This window comes from Trichosurus vulpecula, chromosome 9 (assembly GCF_011100635.1).
Source record: "Trichosurus vulpecula isolate mTriVul1 chromosome 9, mTriVul1.pri, whole genome shotgun sequence".
Classification (NCBI taxonomy): Eukaryota; Metazoa; Chordata; class Mammalia; order Diprotodontia; family Phalangeridae; genus Trichosurus; species Trichosurus vulpecula.
In genome coordinates, this window is record NC_050581.1 from 79,391,940 (window position 1) to 79,407,708 (window position 15,769).

The 15,769-nt window shown below is 38.1% G+C and overlaps 1 protein-coding gene across 1 annotated transcript in view; it reads right to left on the reverse strand.

The window, feature by feature from the left end:
- The window catches only part of LOC118831563 (katanin interacting protein), a 221,041-nt gene that overhangs the window by 118,455 nt on the left and 86,817 nt on the right, over window positions 1-15,769 (reverse strand). Inside the window, exon 5 of the mRNA XM_036738951.1 lies at window positions 7,997-8,128. Coding sequence (XP_036594846.1) covers window positions 7,997-8,128 — 132 coding nt within the window. The remainder of the gene's footprint in view (window positions 1-7,996; window positions 8,129-15,769) is intronic.

Genomic DNA, 15,769 nt, shown 5'->3' on the forward strand with positions numbered 1-15,769 from the left:
ACTAGAAGAGAGATAAAGGTAAGATATTAAAAGATGAACTGAGGGCAGCTCAGGAATCTCAAGAAAAGATCATGTCAAAATTCAGGAGTAACCTGCACAGTTCTTTCCCTGAGGTTAATAAAGTTTTGATCATGAAATTTGGCAAGGAAAAGGCAGATAAAAAAAAGATGAAAGGCCATTATCATTCATTAATATTGATGTACATAACTACTAAATAAAACAATGCCAAATAATACATTAAGGTATCAAAAAATTATTCACTCTATTCATGTAGGACTGATACAGTGAATATAGGAAAGGTTCAATATTAGAAAAGCCATCTGACACTGTTTATGTTTATATTGCCTCCACTCAGATTCTACCCAAGAATTGTGATTTCATTGGGGTAGGAAATTGCTAGTATGGAAAATCCCTCCACTAATGCAAAATCGCAACTTTTTTGTAACTCCTAGTCTTTAAGAGTTGCCTGTTGACATTGAGAGGTTAATTAACTTGTCCTTGTACATACAACCAGTAAACATTAGAAGCAGGATCTGAATTCATGTTTTCCTGACTTCAAGGTGGAACCCTCTATATACTACTCCAAAAATATATAAAATAACAAAATTTACATAGAGAAATAATTGGGCAAGATAACAAGTGGAACTACAAAAAGGAGGCTTATCCTGTCAGACTTTAAGACACACTATATATAAAATTATTAAAATTACATTTTATTATTATTATTACTTCTGCCAGTAACAATATTTTACATAGGACTTCAATGTTTGTAAAACACTTTACAAACACATAGCTTTATCCTCGCAAAAATGTTGGGAGTTAGGTCCCATTATTATCATCCTCATTTTACAGATGAGAAAACTGAGGCATAGAGAGATTAAGTGACTTCCAGCATCACAGAGCTAGTAAGTGTCTGAGACTAGATTTGAATTTAGGACTTCCTGACTCCAAGTACAATGCTCTATCCACTGATGGTATTAAGGGGGAAAAATCTTTTTATTAACATAGCTGATAAAAACACTATATCGGGAATCTATAAAGAACAGATATAAACTTTTAAAGAGTGTTTTCCATTCTTCCAATGTATAAATGGTAAATGGATATAATCCACAAACTAGGAAACAGGGGAGCGGAGCCAAGATGGCGGCTGGAAAGCAGGGATTTGCCTAAAGCTCTCCCTCAGGACCCACCAAACACCCATAAAAAATGGCTCTAAACAAATTCTAGAACTGCAGAACCCACAAAATAGCAGAGGGAAGCAGGGCTCCAGCCTAGGACAGCCTGGATGGTCGCCGGGTAAGGTATGTCGCACAGAGCTGAGAGCGGAACGGAGCAGAGCCCAGCGTGGGCTGCACGCAGACCAAGCAGACTGGGAGCTGGGTGGAACAGGCCCTAGCACCCTGAATCAGTGAGCTGTGGCAGTTACCAGACTTCTCAGCCCACAAACACCAAAGACAACAGAGAAGGTTAGTGGGGAAAAAACTGCGGGGACAGAGTGAAAGGAGTTCACAGTTTGGCCACCATTCAGGGGGCAGCAGGAGGTGGTGCAGCTACAGAACTACAGCTGCAGTAGCTTCCTGCCCCAGGCCCACCTGGTGGGAGGAATTAAGTGGCAGATCTGAGCAGGAGTGCAGAGCCTGCTCAAATCTGAGTCGTGGTCCGGGTTGGCAGTTCTTTGGGGAGGAGGAGCGATGGTGTGGCAGAGCTTGCTGTGTAGAAATAGCTCTGAAAACAACAGCACATCCTCTCAAGCTTGGGACAAAGTACTCTCTACTCTACAAGCCGTCACACCCTGACAAAAAAATCAAGGGTCAAGTAGTTGGCTGGGAACATGAGCAGGCAGTGAAAATGGACTCAGATTCAGTCTCAGACTTTGGAATCTTTCTTTGGTGACAAAGAAGACCAAAACATACAGTCAGAAGAAGTCAACAAAGTCAAAGAGCCTACATCAAAAGCCTCCAAGAGAAACATGAACTGATCTCAGGCCACAGAAGAGCTCAAAAAGGATTTGGAAAAGCAAGTAAGAGAAGTAGAGGAAAAATTGGGAAGAGAAATGAGAGTGATGCAAGAAAACCATGAAAAACAAGTCAATGACTTGGTAAAGGAGACCCCAAAAAATATAGAAGAAAATAACACCTTAAAAAATAGACTAACTCAAATGGCAAAAGAGCTCCAAAAAGCCAATGAGGAGAAGAATGCCTTGAAAGGCAGAATTACCCAAATGGAAAAGAAGGTCCAAAAGACCACTGAAGAAAATACTACCTTAAAAATTAGATTTGAGCAAGTGGAAGCTAATGACTTTAGGAGAAATCAAGATATTAATAAACAGAATCAAAGGAATGAAAAAATGGAAGACAATGTGAAATATCTCACTGGAAAAACCAATGACCTGGAAAATAGATCCAGAAGAGATAATTTAAAAATTATTGGACTACCTTAAAGCCATGATCAAAAAAAGAGCCTAGACACCATCTTTCAAGAAATTATCAAGGAGAACTGCCCTGATATTCTAGAGCCAGAGGGTAAAACAGAATTGAAAGAATCCACAAATCACCTCCTCAAAAAGATCCCAAAAAGAAAACTTCTAGGAATATTGTCGCCAAATTCCAGAGCTCCCAGATCAAGGAGAAGATACTACAAGTAGTCAGAAAGAAACAATTTTAGTATTGTGGAAACTCAATCAGGATAACCCAAGATCTAGCAGCTTCTACATTAAGGGATCAAAGGGCTTGGAATATGATATTCTGGAGGTCATTGGAGCTAGGATTAAAACCAAGAATCACCTACCCAGCAAAACAGAGTATCATGCTCCAAGACAAAATATGGATTTTCAATAAAACAGAGGACTTTCAAGCTTTCTCAGTGAAAAGACCAGAGCTGAATTGAAAATTTGACTTTCAAACACAAGAATCAAGAGAAGCATGGAAAGGTAAACAAGAAAGAGAAATCATAAGGGACTTACTGAAGTTGAACTGTTTTGTTTACATTCCTACATGGAAAGATGGTGTGTATAATTCATGAGACCTCAGTATTAGGGTAGCTGAAGCAAATATACATACATACATATATCTATATATCTATATGTCTATCTCTCTCTCTTTCTCTCTCTCTCTCTCTCTCTCTCTCTCTCTCTCTCTCTCTCTCCATATATATATATATATGTATGTATATATATATATACATACATATATATATGTATGTATAGACAGAGGGCACAGGATGAGGTGAATATGAATGGATGATATCTAAAAAAAATAAAATCCAATTAAGGGATGAGAGAGGAATATATTGAGAGAGGGAGAAAGGGAGAGATAGAATGGGGTAAATTATCTCACATAAAAGTGGCAAGAAAAAGCAGTTCTGTAGGAAGAGAAGAGGGGGCAGGTGAGGGGGAATGAGTGAATCTTGCTCTCACTGGATTCAACTTGAGGAGGGAATAACATACACACTCAATGGGGTATCTTACCCCTCAGGAAAGAAGGAGGAAGGGGATTAAAAAGGGGGCATGATAGAAGGGAGGGCAGATGGGGGAGGAGGTAATCAAAATCAAACACTTTTGAAAAAGGGACAGGGTCAAGGGAGAAAACTGAATAATGGGGGATAGGATAGGAAGGAGCAAAATACAGACTTTCACAACATGAATATTGTGGAAGGGTTTTACATAATGATACACATGTGACCTATGTTGAATTTCTTGCCTTCTTAGGGAGGGTGGGTGGGGAGGGAAGAGGGGAGAGAATTTGGAACTCAAAGTTTTAAAAGCAGATGTTCAAAAAAAAAGTTTTTGCATGCAACTGGGAAATAAGATATACAGGCAATGGAGCATAGAAATCTATCTTGCCCTAAAAGAAAGTAAGGGAAAAGGGGATGGTGGGGAGTGGGTTGACAGAAGGGAGGGCTGACTGGGGAATGGGGCAATCAGAATATATGCCATCTTGGAGTGGGGGAGAGGGTAGCAATGGGGAGAAAATTTGTCATTCAAACTCTTGTGAAAATCAATGCTGGAAACTAAAGATATTAAATAAATTATTTAAATAAACAAACTAGGAAACAAGTTGTTAATAACCACTTGAAAAATTCTTCAAACTGTAATAAAGGAATATATACTAAAATAATTACACTGCCATCTTAACTCCATCAAATTAATAAAAAATAGTTTAAAATGATAAAACATAGTATCATCAGACCTCCAGGGATGAAAATAGGAATGCTATTACAATACTGGTGGCACTATAAATAGGCTTAGGCTTTTTGGAGACTAGGCTGTCATTATATATAGTTTCAAAAATGATCATAATATTTGAGTCAGTTATCTCAATACTATAATTTTAAGTAAGGATAAGCTTCATCCTATTAATAAGAAAAACAATACTATTTACCATATATATGCTGTCTCAAGTGGTTCCTCACCACTGCACACCAGTCCTGCTATTCTTCACTGATATCTCTCTGTTACACCTCCTGAAAGGGTATAGTCCCTCTCTTGACCTCTGTCAAGGCTTCAATGCAGACAATATAAATATATAAATTCAATGAGGGTTGAAGCAGATGGCCTCTGAGGTCCCTTGCACTTATATATACATGAGCCTGAGGTCTTGTTTTGAGTATGCTCAGTTTGAGAAGCCTATGAGACTTCTGGATGGATACATACAGCAGGCAGCTGGTGGTAGGGGACTGGAGCTCAGGAGAGAGAAGAGGACTAGATGCATAGATTTAGAATCCATCTGCATAGAGAGAGGGGAATCTATTGGGGCTAATGAGATTGATTGCCAAGATAGAAAGCAGAAAGAGAAGTGAAGAGGGTCTAAGACAAACTTTGGGGAACCCCACAGTTAGAAAATGGGATATGGATGGCAACCCATCAAACAAGACTGAGAAGGAATGGTTAGACAGGTAAGAGTAAAAGAGAGCAGGATCGTGATCACTCATGGAGGAGAGAGCATTGAGGAAGAGGGAGTGAGCCACATTGTCAAATGCTAGAGAGGTCAAAGAGGATCAGGACTGAGAAAAGACAATTTGAACACATCAATGGTAATTTTGGAGAGAGCAGATTGAGACACATAGTAGAAATGAACATGAAATGAGAAGGGGTTAAAAAGTGAGTGGGATCTGAGGAAGTGAAGACAATACATAAATGGCTTTTCTCTGGGCATATGGCAGGAAAAAGGAGACAAAGAGAACAATAGCCTGAGGGATGTCAGAGCCAAGTAAAGATTTTTTTAAGGACAGGAAAGATCTGGGCATGTTTGAAAACAGCAGGAAAGAAGCCAGTGGCTAGAGACTGAAGATTATAAAGAGAAGGAGGAGAAAGGGGTGGGATCAAGAGAACAAGAAGAGGGTTAGCTATGAGATAAGAACAAAAGAGAAGAGAATAATGGGGGATAATGTTAAAGAGATCTGAGGTATAGGATTTGGGAGGAAGCCAATGAAAGGCAACTTTGATTTTCTCAGCTAAATGTAAGCCAAGGTACTCTACTCAAGGAGTGGGTGGGAGCTTGAAAACAGAGAAGACGGTCTAAAACATAAGTTATGGAAGTGCAAGGATGAGTAAAAAGGACTGAAATGTATTAGGGAGGGCCCCAGTTAGGATTAGATCATGTAAACTGGTAGTGCACCCAAGCACCCAAGCAGCAGCTGTGTGATTTCCTTCAGGAGCACTCAACAATTCTTGAGTAGAAGCAGAGAAGAAAACAGGTGGTGGCGTAATGCAGGGCTGGAGTTTGGAAAGAGATCAGTGGTAACAGGACAAGGGGACAAGGGATTTGATAATAGAGGACACTGAACTGTCCTGTCCTGAAGACTCCTTTGTTTCTTTTGCTGGGCCATCATTCCTCTCTCACTCCCCACACAAGGGTGTCCCCAAAGCTCTCTCCTAGTTGAACTATAGCACTGAGATTTCAAAGGGAGGAAAATGAGGTCAGAGCAGGGCTAAGAGTGGCTTGAGAATAAAGGGAGGGTAGAGTAGCTGAAGGTTGCAGTGAAAATGAGGTATATTTTTTGGAGGGAATGCAAAGACAAGAGGTTATGGTCAGAAAATGGCATTTGAAGTCATCCACAATCTTGCTTGAATCTATCTAGAAAACATTATTTTCTATTACTCCCCTTCATGTATTATACATTCTAGCTAAACTGGATTCAAGAATCAATATGGTTGTTCCCTGAACTCAACATGCCATTTCCATGCTTTCAAACAGGCCATCATTCAAACCTGGAATACTTCCCTGCCCTCAGGACTCACTCAGCTTTCTCAGCTTTTGTCACTGTCTTCCAACCTACATCATCTTGCACTTCCTTATCTTTGTACCTGTTGCTTCCCTCTAAGAACATAGGCTCTTTGAGGGCAGAGAATTTTCCATTTTTATCTTTATATAAACAGTATCTAGCACAATGCCTTGACTAGAGCAGGCATCGAGTAAATATTTGTTGAATTAAATGGATTTATATAGAAAAATTCATAGAGGCCTCACTGGTAAACAGTGTTTTCTAAGAACAACTCATATTTCCAATGATTTCCTAAGTGGCTGAATTAAGTTTGATGTGTCATTGTAATAGAATATTACCATGTCATAAAAAATGACAAATATGAAGACTGCAAAGAAATATGGATAAACTTCTTTGAAACGATGAAGAGAAAAGCAGATTCAGAGCTACAACCTATATATATGATGCCTGGATAATAGAAGTAATAACAGCAGCAAAACTAAATATGTAAATAAACAGAAATACACAGGAAGGGAATAGAGAAAAGAAGATGTTATTGTTATTTTTTTAAAATTTATTTTTTCCTGCTATCAAAATGCAAATAGCATGGGGTTTATACTTCTAAGTGTGACTTTATTCCTAATTAAGTCTATTTATTTGATGGTTCATTTTTGTTGGGATTTATACTAAGTCTATCGTAACAATTTTAATTACATGCAATACTCATAAATGTTATTTAAATCTTCTTTTCTAGTCATGTTCAGTTCATGAAACTGACATTTTGTCTACAATGTTATTATGTTAAGACGGGATTTTACTGTACTTGTGAGACTATAAAATATATAGAATGTACAACATGGTTGAGAGAATGCTACTAAGGGAAATGTCACCACGTCCTAGATTAAAGAACTTGAATTTGAACTATCATGGCTCACTAAAATAGTGTTTGTATCCAGTGCTGTTCATATATTCTACAATGAATGTGACTGGTTGGTGCAGTGAAAACAGAGCTGGATTTGGAGTCCTAAGACCTGGGTTCAAATGGTTCTGCCACTTACTACCTGTGTGACCCTGGACACCTCTGGGCTCAAGTCTCCTTCACTTGGGCACCTTTTGGACTCAATCTCTCTAGGCCTCAATTTCCCCAATTCAAAACTGAAGAGGGTTTGGTTAGAAGGACCTTTCCAACTCTAAACCATAATGCTATGGTCCTATAGTAGGCGCTTAACCAAGCATTTATTAAGTACCTCCTATGTACCAGGTATGGTTCTAAGAGCTGAGGATAGAGAGAGTAAAACGAAACAGTCCCTGCTCTCAAGAAGCTTAAGTTCTCCTGGGAAGATGTCTATACAGAAAAGTAAACACAAATTATCTATTCAGAATAGAAAACAAAGTGGTTTCCTGGAGGAGGACTCTAGCAACGGAGGATCAGGATGGGCCCTTGGATAGGAGGTACCCCTTGAACTTAGCTTTGTACAGTACATGACAAAAGTACAAAGATAACTCCAAGAGAAGATTATGAAGTGCCAAAGACTAAGTGTGGCAATGGGAGTTCAATGTGACATTCGTAAAATGAGATGGCAATCAGGAAAGACAAAAGTATCATAGGTGGGAAGTTAGAAGTTTAAAATTCCTCTAGCTAGTCAAAGGCTTTCTCATATCATTATCGGAGTAAGAACTGGCCTCTACGATGTAAACACAATACCTAAACCTTAAAGCACTATAAAAATATGAGCTACCATTATTACGATTATCTAAGCCTGGCCATTAGTTTCATGCCATGGCAGATTCATACCTGGGAAAAATCCCTAGGAAAATCCTTTATCTTGATGTTCACATGCTGATTTCTTTCAAAATCCTCAGCAAAGTCAGGAGGTGGGTCAAGATAGAGTCGAGGTCCAGCTTCAGTTCTAATCTGTACAGACTTCTATAAATGAAAATTGAAATAAATATTTTAGCTATACAGTGAAATTCCTTTCTCACACTGCAGACTGCAGTTGAGAGACAGGGACAAATATTTTGCATGATAACCATATTCTAGCAGGATTTTATTGCATCGAGTTAGTTCTATTTTAGCAATAAGATTTGAACTATGTGAAAGCACACAATAAAATCCTCCTAACTAGTGCCAAAGAGTCAAAGCTATCTTAAGTGGTTTTCCACTTTGCTAGCTGAACTATGACCAGTTTCTGAAGCTCAAATGCAGAATCATAGAATATTCAGAGTGGGTGGAGCTAAGATGACAGAACAGAGGAAGCGCTCAGCCAAGCTCTCCCAACCTTCCCCTCCAAATAACTTTAAAATAATGCCTCAAATAGAATTCTGGAGTGGCAAAGCCAAAAAAAAGGTCAGGATGAGATATTATTCCAGCCCAAGACAACTTAGGGGGTTGGAAGGAGAGAGCTGTGACACAGGAGAGGCTGACCTGAAGCTTATGTGGATACAAAAGCAGTGGTGGGACTAGATGGTGCCAAGAGAAGTAAAAGCAGCTTTGGGAGATCTCAAGACAGGGATAGTAAGGGGACCTGGTAAGTGGTCAGTAAAAGATTACAAGGGATTTTGTGCTAACACTGGATGCAGGACCAGATGCTGTTTGGCAACTCCATTGCCTATATTCATGTCTGAGTCAAAGTACAAGGGCAGAAAGGTGAACTTTTGGTCATAACAGAGCAGGGGCCATTAGCAGCAGTATCAATTGAAATTCAGGGGATTGGGGTCCTTCCTGGGTAAGGACCAGAGCAGAGACCAGGAGGGCAGTGATCATACCACTCCCCAAATCACACCACCTTGGAAGCACTGAAAACTTCTAAGCCACCAGAAATAGCTCTGAAAATAACAGTGTGAAAAAGCTTAAAGTTTTGGATTGTCCCTCACCTCCCAACCCCCTCCCACACCAGGAATAGAGCCCAAATGTAATAAAATTCAAAGTCAAGAAATAGGATGGAAAAATGATCAAATGACCATAAAAAGCTATTAGGGTGACAGGGAAGATTAAAACACAAATTCAGAAGAAGACAATGATGACAAAACAGCTACAAGCAAAGTTTCAAAGGAAAAAAAATTGAAATGGTATGGTGGAGGTAAAACTAAGTAAAAAATTAGAACAATGCAATAAAATCATAAAAAAGACAATTAACAGCTTGGTAAGAAAGGCACAAAAGAACTGAAGAAAATAACACCTTAAAAACCAGAATTGGCCAAATGGAAAGCAAGGTACAAAACTTCATTGATGAAAATAACTCTTTAAAAAGCAGAATTTGCCCAATGGAAAAAAAATTGTTTCAAAAGCTTACTGAAGAAAATTATTCCTTAAAAATTAGACTTAGGCAAATGGCAGCTAACGACTCAGTGAGACATAAAGAAACAATAAAACAAAGTCCAAAGAATGAAAAAAATGAAGAAAATATGAAATATTTCATCAGAAAAACACCTGACCTCGAAAGTAGACCAAGAAGAGATAATTTAAGAATTATTGGATTACCTGAAAGCCAGGATCAAAGAAGGAGCCTAGAAATTATATTTTAAGAACTTATAAAGGAAAACTGCCCCAATACTCCAGAACCATAGGGTAAAATAGAAATTGAAAGAATCCACTGATACTGAAAGAGATCCCAAAATGAAAACTCCCAGGTAAATATTATAGCCAAATTCTAGAGCTCCTGTGATAATAAGAACATACTTTAAGCAGCCAGGGAAAAAACCATTCAAGTATCCTGGAGTCACAGTGAGGATCACACAAGACTTAGCAGCTACCATGTTAAAGAAGTAGAGAGTTGGGATTTGATATTCTGGAAGGTAAAGGAGCTAGGATGACCAGCAAGAATCACCTACCCAGCAAAACTGAGTGTAATCCTTCAGGGAGGAAATGATATTTAATGAAATAGAGGGCTTTCAAAAGTTACTGATGAAAAGACTAGAACCAAATAGAAAATATGACTTTCAAATACAAGACTCAAGAGAAGCATAAAAAGGTAACATCAAAAAGAAATAACGATGGATATCAGTAAGGTTAAACTGTTTACATTCCTATATGGGAAGAAGACATATGTAACTTCTAAGAACTTTGTCATTATTAGGGCTATTAGAAGAATTCTACATAGATAGAGAGTACAGGAGATGGGAGATTATGTTGGGATAATGTTAAAAAAAATAGATGAGTGAGAAAGAGGGATGCTCTGGTAGAAGGGGGTAGGGGAAGGGGAGAATGGGAAAAATTATCTCACATAAAAGAAGCGCAAAAGGAAGAGCTTTTACAGTGGAGAGGAAAATGGTTGGGGTGGGGGTGGTCAAAGCTTAAACCTCACTCTCATCTAAATAGGTTCAAACACACTCTCAGTTGGATGTATAAATCCATCTTATCCAACAGGGAAGCAGGAGGGAAAAAAGATAAGAAAGGTGGAGAGGGTGGTAAAAGGGAGGACAGATAAAGGAAGACAGCTGGTCAGAAGCAGAACAGACTTCAGAGGAGAGATAAGATAAAAAGAGAAAAGGATGGATAACAGAAATGCACAGTTTGTAGTCATAACTGTAAATGTGAATGGGATGATTTTACCCATAAAAGGGAAGTTGATAGCACAATGGATTAGAAACCAGAATCAACAGTATGTTATTTACAAGAAACAAATTTGAAAAAGAGACACAGAGCTGTTGAGAAATTGAAAGAGAAATTCCATTTAAAATAATTGCAGACAATATAAAATATTTAGGAGTCTACCTGCCAATCCAAAGTCAAGGATGATATGAACACAATTACAAAATAGTTTTCACACAAATAAAGACAGATCTAAAATAACTAAAAATATCAATTGCTCATGGGCAGGCCAAGCCAATATAATAAAAATGACAATTCTACCTAAATTAATTTACTTATTCAGTGCCATACCAAACTACAAATGAATTATTTCATAGAGCTAGAAAAAAATAACAAAATTAATCTGGGAGAACAAAAGGTCAAGAATATCATAAGAATCAAGAGGAAAAAATGTGAAGAAAGGCAGCCCTAGCAGTACCAGATTTCAAATTTATTACAAAGCAATAATCATGAAAACAATCTGATCCTGGCTATAAAATAGAGCGGTGGGTCAGTGGAATAGATTAGGTACACAATTACAGTACTAAATGACCAAAGTCATCTAGTGTTTGATAAACTCACAGATCTAAGCTTTTGGGGTAAGAATTCACAAGTTGACAAAAATTGCTGGGGAAAACTGGAAAGCAGTTTGGAAGAAACTTTGCCAAAAACCAACATTTTACCCAGTATATTATGATAAGATCAAAATAGGTAAACGATTTAGACATAAAAGTTGATATCATAAGTAAATTAGGGGTTCCTGGAAAAATGTACCTGTCAAATCTACAGATAAGGGAAGAGTTTATGACCAAACAAGAGACAGAGTAGAATAAGCAAAATAGATAATTTTGAATACATGAAACAATAAAGTTTTTACACAAACAAATCTAATGCAGCCAAAATTAGAAGGAAAACAGGAAACCCTGGGGGGAAAATTGTATCGCATGTTTCTCTGATAAAGGCTTCCTTTCTCAAATATTTCAGAACTGAGCCAAATTTATATAAAAAAATATGAGCCACTATCCAAGTTGATAAATTGTCAAAGAATATATGAACAGGCAATTTTCAGAAGAAAAAAAAAACAAGCTATCAATAGGCAAATGAAAAAATGCTCTGAATAACAATGTATTAGAGAAATGCGAATTCAAACAACTTTGAGATAGCATCTCACACCTATCAGATTGGTTGACAGAAAAGGAAAATGACAAATTCAGAAGGGGATATGGAAAAATTGGGACATTTTGCACTGCTGGTACAGTTGTGACCTAGTCTAACCATTCCAGATGTATGGGACAGAGTTTTTAAATAATAGGAAAGACATCTTTAAGAGAAACAAAGTAAATTTATTCTACAAACCTTGCAAGATTTGGGCACACCTCCATAATGGAGCAGGCGAGGTAAAAGGGAACCTGCCTTAATTTATAGTCTTAATGAAAAAGATTCCCACCCACCTCTATCCCTTCTCACCACTGGCTGGGAGGTGGGCTTACAGTCTAGGCGCGAAAACTACACAGAGGACCAAGACTGATCCAGTCCATTCAGGTTTTTCCCTATCAGAACTTAACTGCCAGGGTGGCATCTAAAAGTCTAGGAGAAGAAATGGGGTGGGGGAAGGAGAGACCCTTCCTGGATCAGAGAACAAATAGCTCACAGGAAGTTCATTATCTTCTAACATCTGAGAGAGAGAGAGGGAAGGGTGCCCACAGTTCCAGGTCCTCGCCTTCCAAAATCACAAAGCCAAATCAAATCCCAAAACCTCTCCATTAGACACACCCTGTGAAGTCTTCACAATTATCCATCCCATTCACAGAGAACAATTTGGAACTATGTCCAAAGGGCTATAAAACTGTGTATACCCTTTGACCCCGCAATACCACTACTAAAACTATAGCCTGGAGAGATTTAAAAATAAAAAAGGAAAAGGACCTATATGTACAATTATTTCTTGCAACTCTTTTTGTGGTGGTAAAGAACTAGAAATTGGAGAGATGCCCATCAACTAGGGAATGGCTGAACAAGCTGTGGTATATAGTTGTGATGGAGTACTGTTGTGTTGTAAGAAATAAAAAGCAGGATGGTTTCTGAAAAACCTAGGAAGAATTATATGAACTGATGCAAAGTGAAGTGAGAAGAACATTGTAACAATGATCAACTATGAAAGACTTAGGTACTTTGATCAAGACAGTGATCTAAAATGAGTCCAAAGGACGCATGTTGAAAAATGCTATCCACCTCCAGAGAGAGAACTAATGAACAATGAGTGTAGCTTAAAGCATACTTTTTTAAAACTTTCTTTATATTTGTTGGAGGTTTTTTGTGTACATTTTCTTTTGCAACATGACACATATGGAAATGTGTTTTCCTTGACTTCATGTACATAATCAATATCATATTGCTTGCCTTCTCAAGGGTGAGGGAGAGGAGAGAGAGAGAGAATGAATATTTTAAAAAAGGTACATGTAATTGGGAAATATTTAACAAAATAAATAAAAATATATTACAAAAAATGTTCATAGCCAGAAGGGACCATTGAGGTCATGAGGGTCAACAGAGGAGGAAACAGGACCTGAAAGATTAAGTTCAGATTAAACCTTTTTTTAACCTGAGAGTTAAAAAATTTGCTCAAGATCACCACATGCACAACTGAGATTTGAACACAAGTAGAAGTAAAATGGAACAGATTCCTTTAGCACAGCTACAGGAATGTATTTTTGTGATTTATTACAATAGAATTACCACATTTAAATGCTACTACCTCAAGTACTTAATGTGTAGTTGGAGAGGAAATGGCACTCAAGAAAATGCAGTCAGGTAAAAAGAGTAAACCTGCCTAAATATATAGAAAGGAAATTTGTGTTGGAGGTAACACAATTTTTAAGGCACGCAGGGATTGATTTTTCAAGAGACTCTAAAATGAGGAAGATTCCAAAGAATGGAAAAATAATCACTAATACTATTAGTATCAGCAACTACCAATTCACATGCTGACTCTCCACTCTATAAAATCTTTGTGAGAAAGCTCTATGCAAATATCCTTGATGAGAACAATGGAAGGGAAAATGCCAGTTTTCCCTGACAATTTTCTACTGTAGATTACATATTCATGGTTATGCAAATGACTACAAGGTACAGAGAATACAAGATCCCACTGGGTTCACTGTTGATTATAAAAAGCATTTGATTTGGCAGAGTGAAATACAATAGGTGTCTCCCATATATATGGTAAGATTGTTAAAAATCCATTGATAAACACAATCAGAGAAAACTATTCAACTATTCTCTATCAATATTAAGTGAAGTATTAAACAGAGGTGAAGTGTGGAGGACCTTCACCTCATCTCATCTTTATGCACTTGTCAAAGGTGAACAAAGGTGTTTCTTAGTGTCATGGAGGATGCGCTAGGCAAGTCCAAATGGTGGTGGGACTTCATATAGAAGACAGAGTTGTCTAAATGCTTCTGTTTACATATGATTTTGTGCTGACTGCATCAAGCTCCAGAACATTTCAGGGCACCTTTTTCTGATCATTTCCAGGCACCATCTACAACTTCCTCCTTTCCCTCTCACCATAACAGCAGACTGCCCCTGGAACCAACCTGATCCCTATTGGTGATATTCTGCCTTGTCTTGCCCAGAACCAGGTCTCCATGTCACTTCCTTGCCAATTCCAAACCACATTGCATATGTGTCCCTTATATGTTTTCTTCTTCTACTAGAATGTTCAGCACTTAAGGACAGAATTTGTTTGGTTTCTTAGGTTTGTATCTCTAGTGCTTGACATAGTGCCCAAAACTTATATAAGCACTTACTACCTATTTATGTGTTCATTCATTCATTCAGGTACATGGCCACTAAAAGGAGCCTTATTTAATAATCCACACAGGAAAAACCAAGTGGATGATGAGTACAAATTGCCCAGATTATGAGTGCAATTAGACCGATATTCCTTTGAGTCTGAGTCCATCAAAACATCTGTATTGGACAGGCACTACAGATAATGAACTGAGCTCAGAAGAGAACAGGAAGCTGAAGTACGGTAGGCAGCATTTGGAAAAGTGTGCTGCACTTTCGATTATTCCAAATGGCTCCCTACTGCAGTGATCCATCATGTAAATTATGAATACTCCTAGAGTGATGCTATGTGGCTGTGAATCACGAAACACCACAACCTCTGGAAAATTAGAACTACATGTGGGTCAAAGAGCAATGGAAAGATGAGTAGATATGACAGATGATATGCTAGAATGATAGATGCTGCAGCAAAGTTAATGATGAAATGCACAAAAAAGAGAAGTGGCATAAAGCACTTCTGTCATCTACGACATGTACGGACAAAAAGGAGGTGGACTGATCATGTGGTCAGAGCGAGGGATACGAAATGGACAGTCAGAGTATTCTGCTGCTATCTACAAAATAAGAAGAGGCCCAGAGAAAAGCCTGTAGCCCTCTAAACAAGAGGCAAATGGAAAAAACTGAGAAAGACCATACCTGGGATGGTACTGTGGTACAATGGAAGAGCAAAGGATTTTGAGTCAAGGGACCTGGGTTCAAATTCTTTCTCTGCCATTTACTATTTGAGTGACCCTGAGAAAGTCACTTAATGTCTTTCAGCCTCAGTTTCTTCAACCACAAAATGAGAAATTTGGACTAGCTAACCTCTAAGCTCTAGCTCTAAACTATGATGCTATGATCTCAGGGTTACTATTGTATCCAGTGAAGAGAATGAGATCCTAGATTAACTGAAATAAAAATAATAACTGACATTTATATAGTACTTTAAAATTTGCAAAGTATTTTGCATACATTACCCCATGTGATTCTCACAAGCATGCTGTGAAGTATTACAGATATTATTATCCTCAGTTTACAAAGAAATGAGATGATCTGCCCAGGTACAGACAGCATGGGATAGGCAGTGAGGAAGACCAAAGTTCTACTGTCACTTCTGCAGTGAATTATCCGTGTGGCTATTTTCCCTCTTTGGGCCTTAGCCTCCCC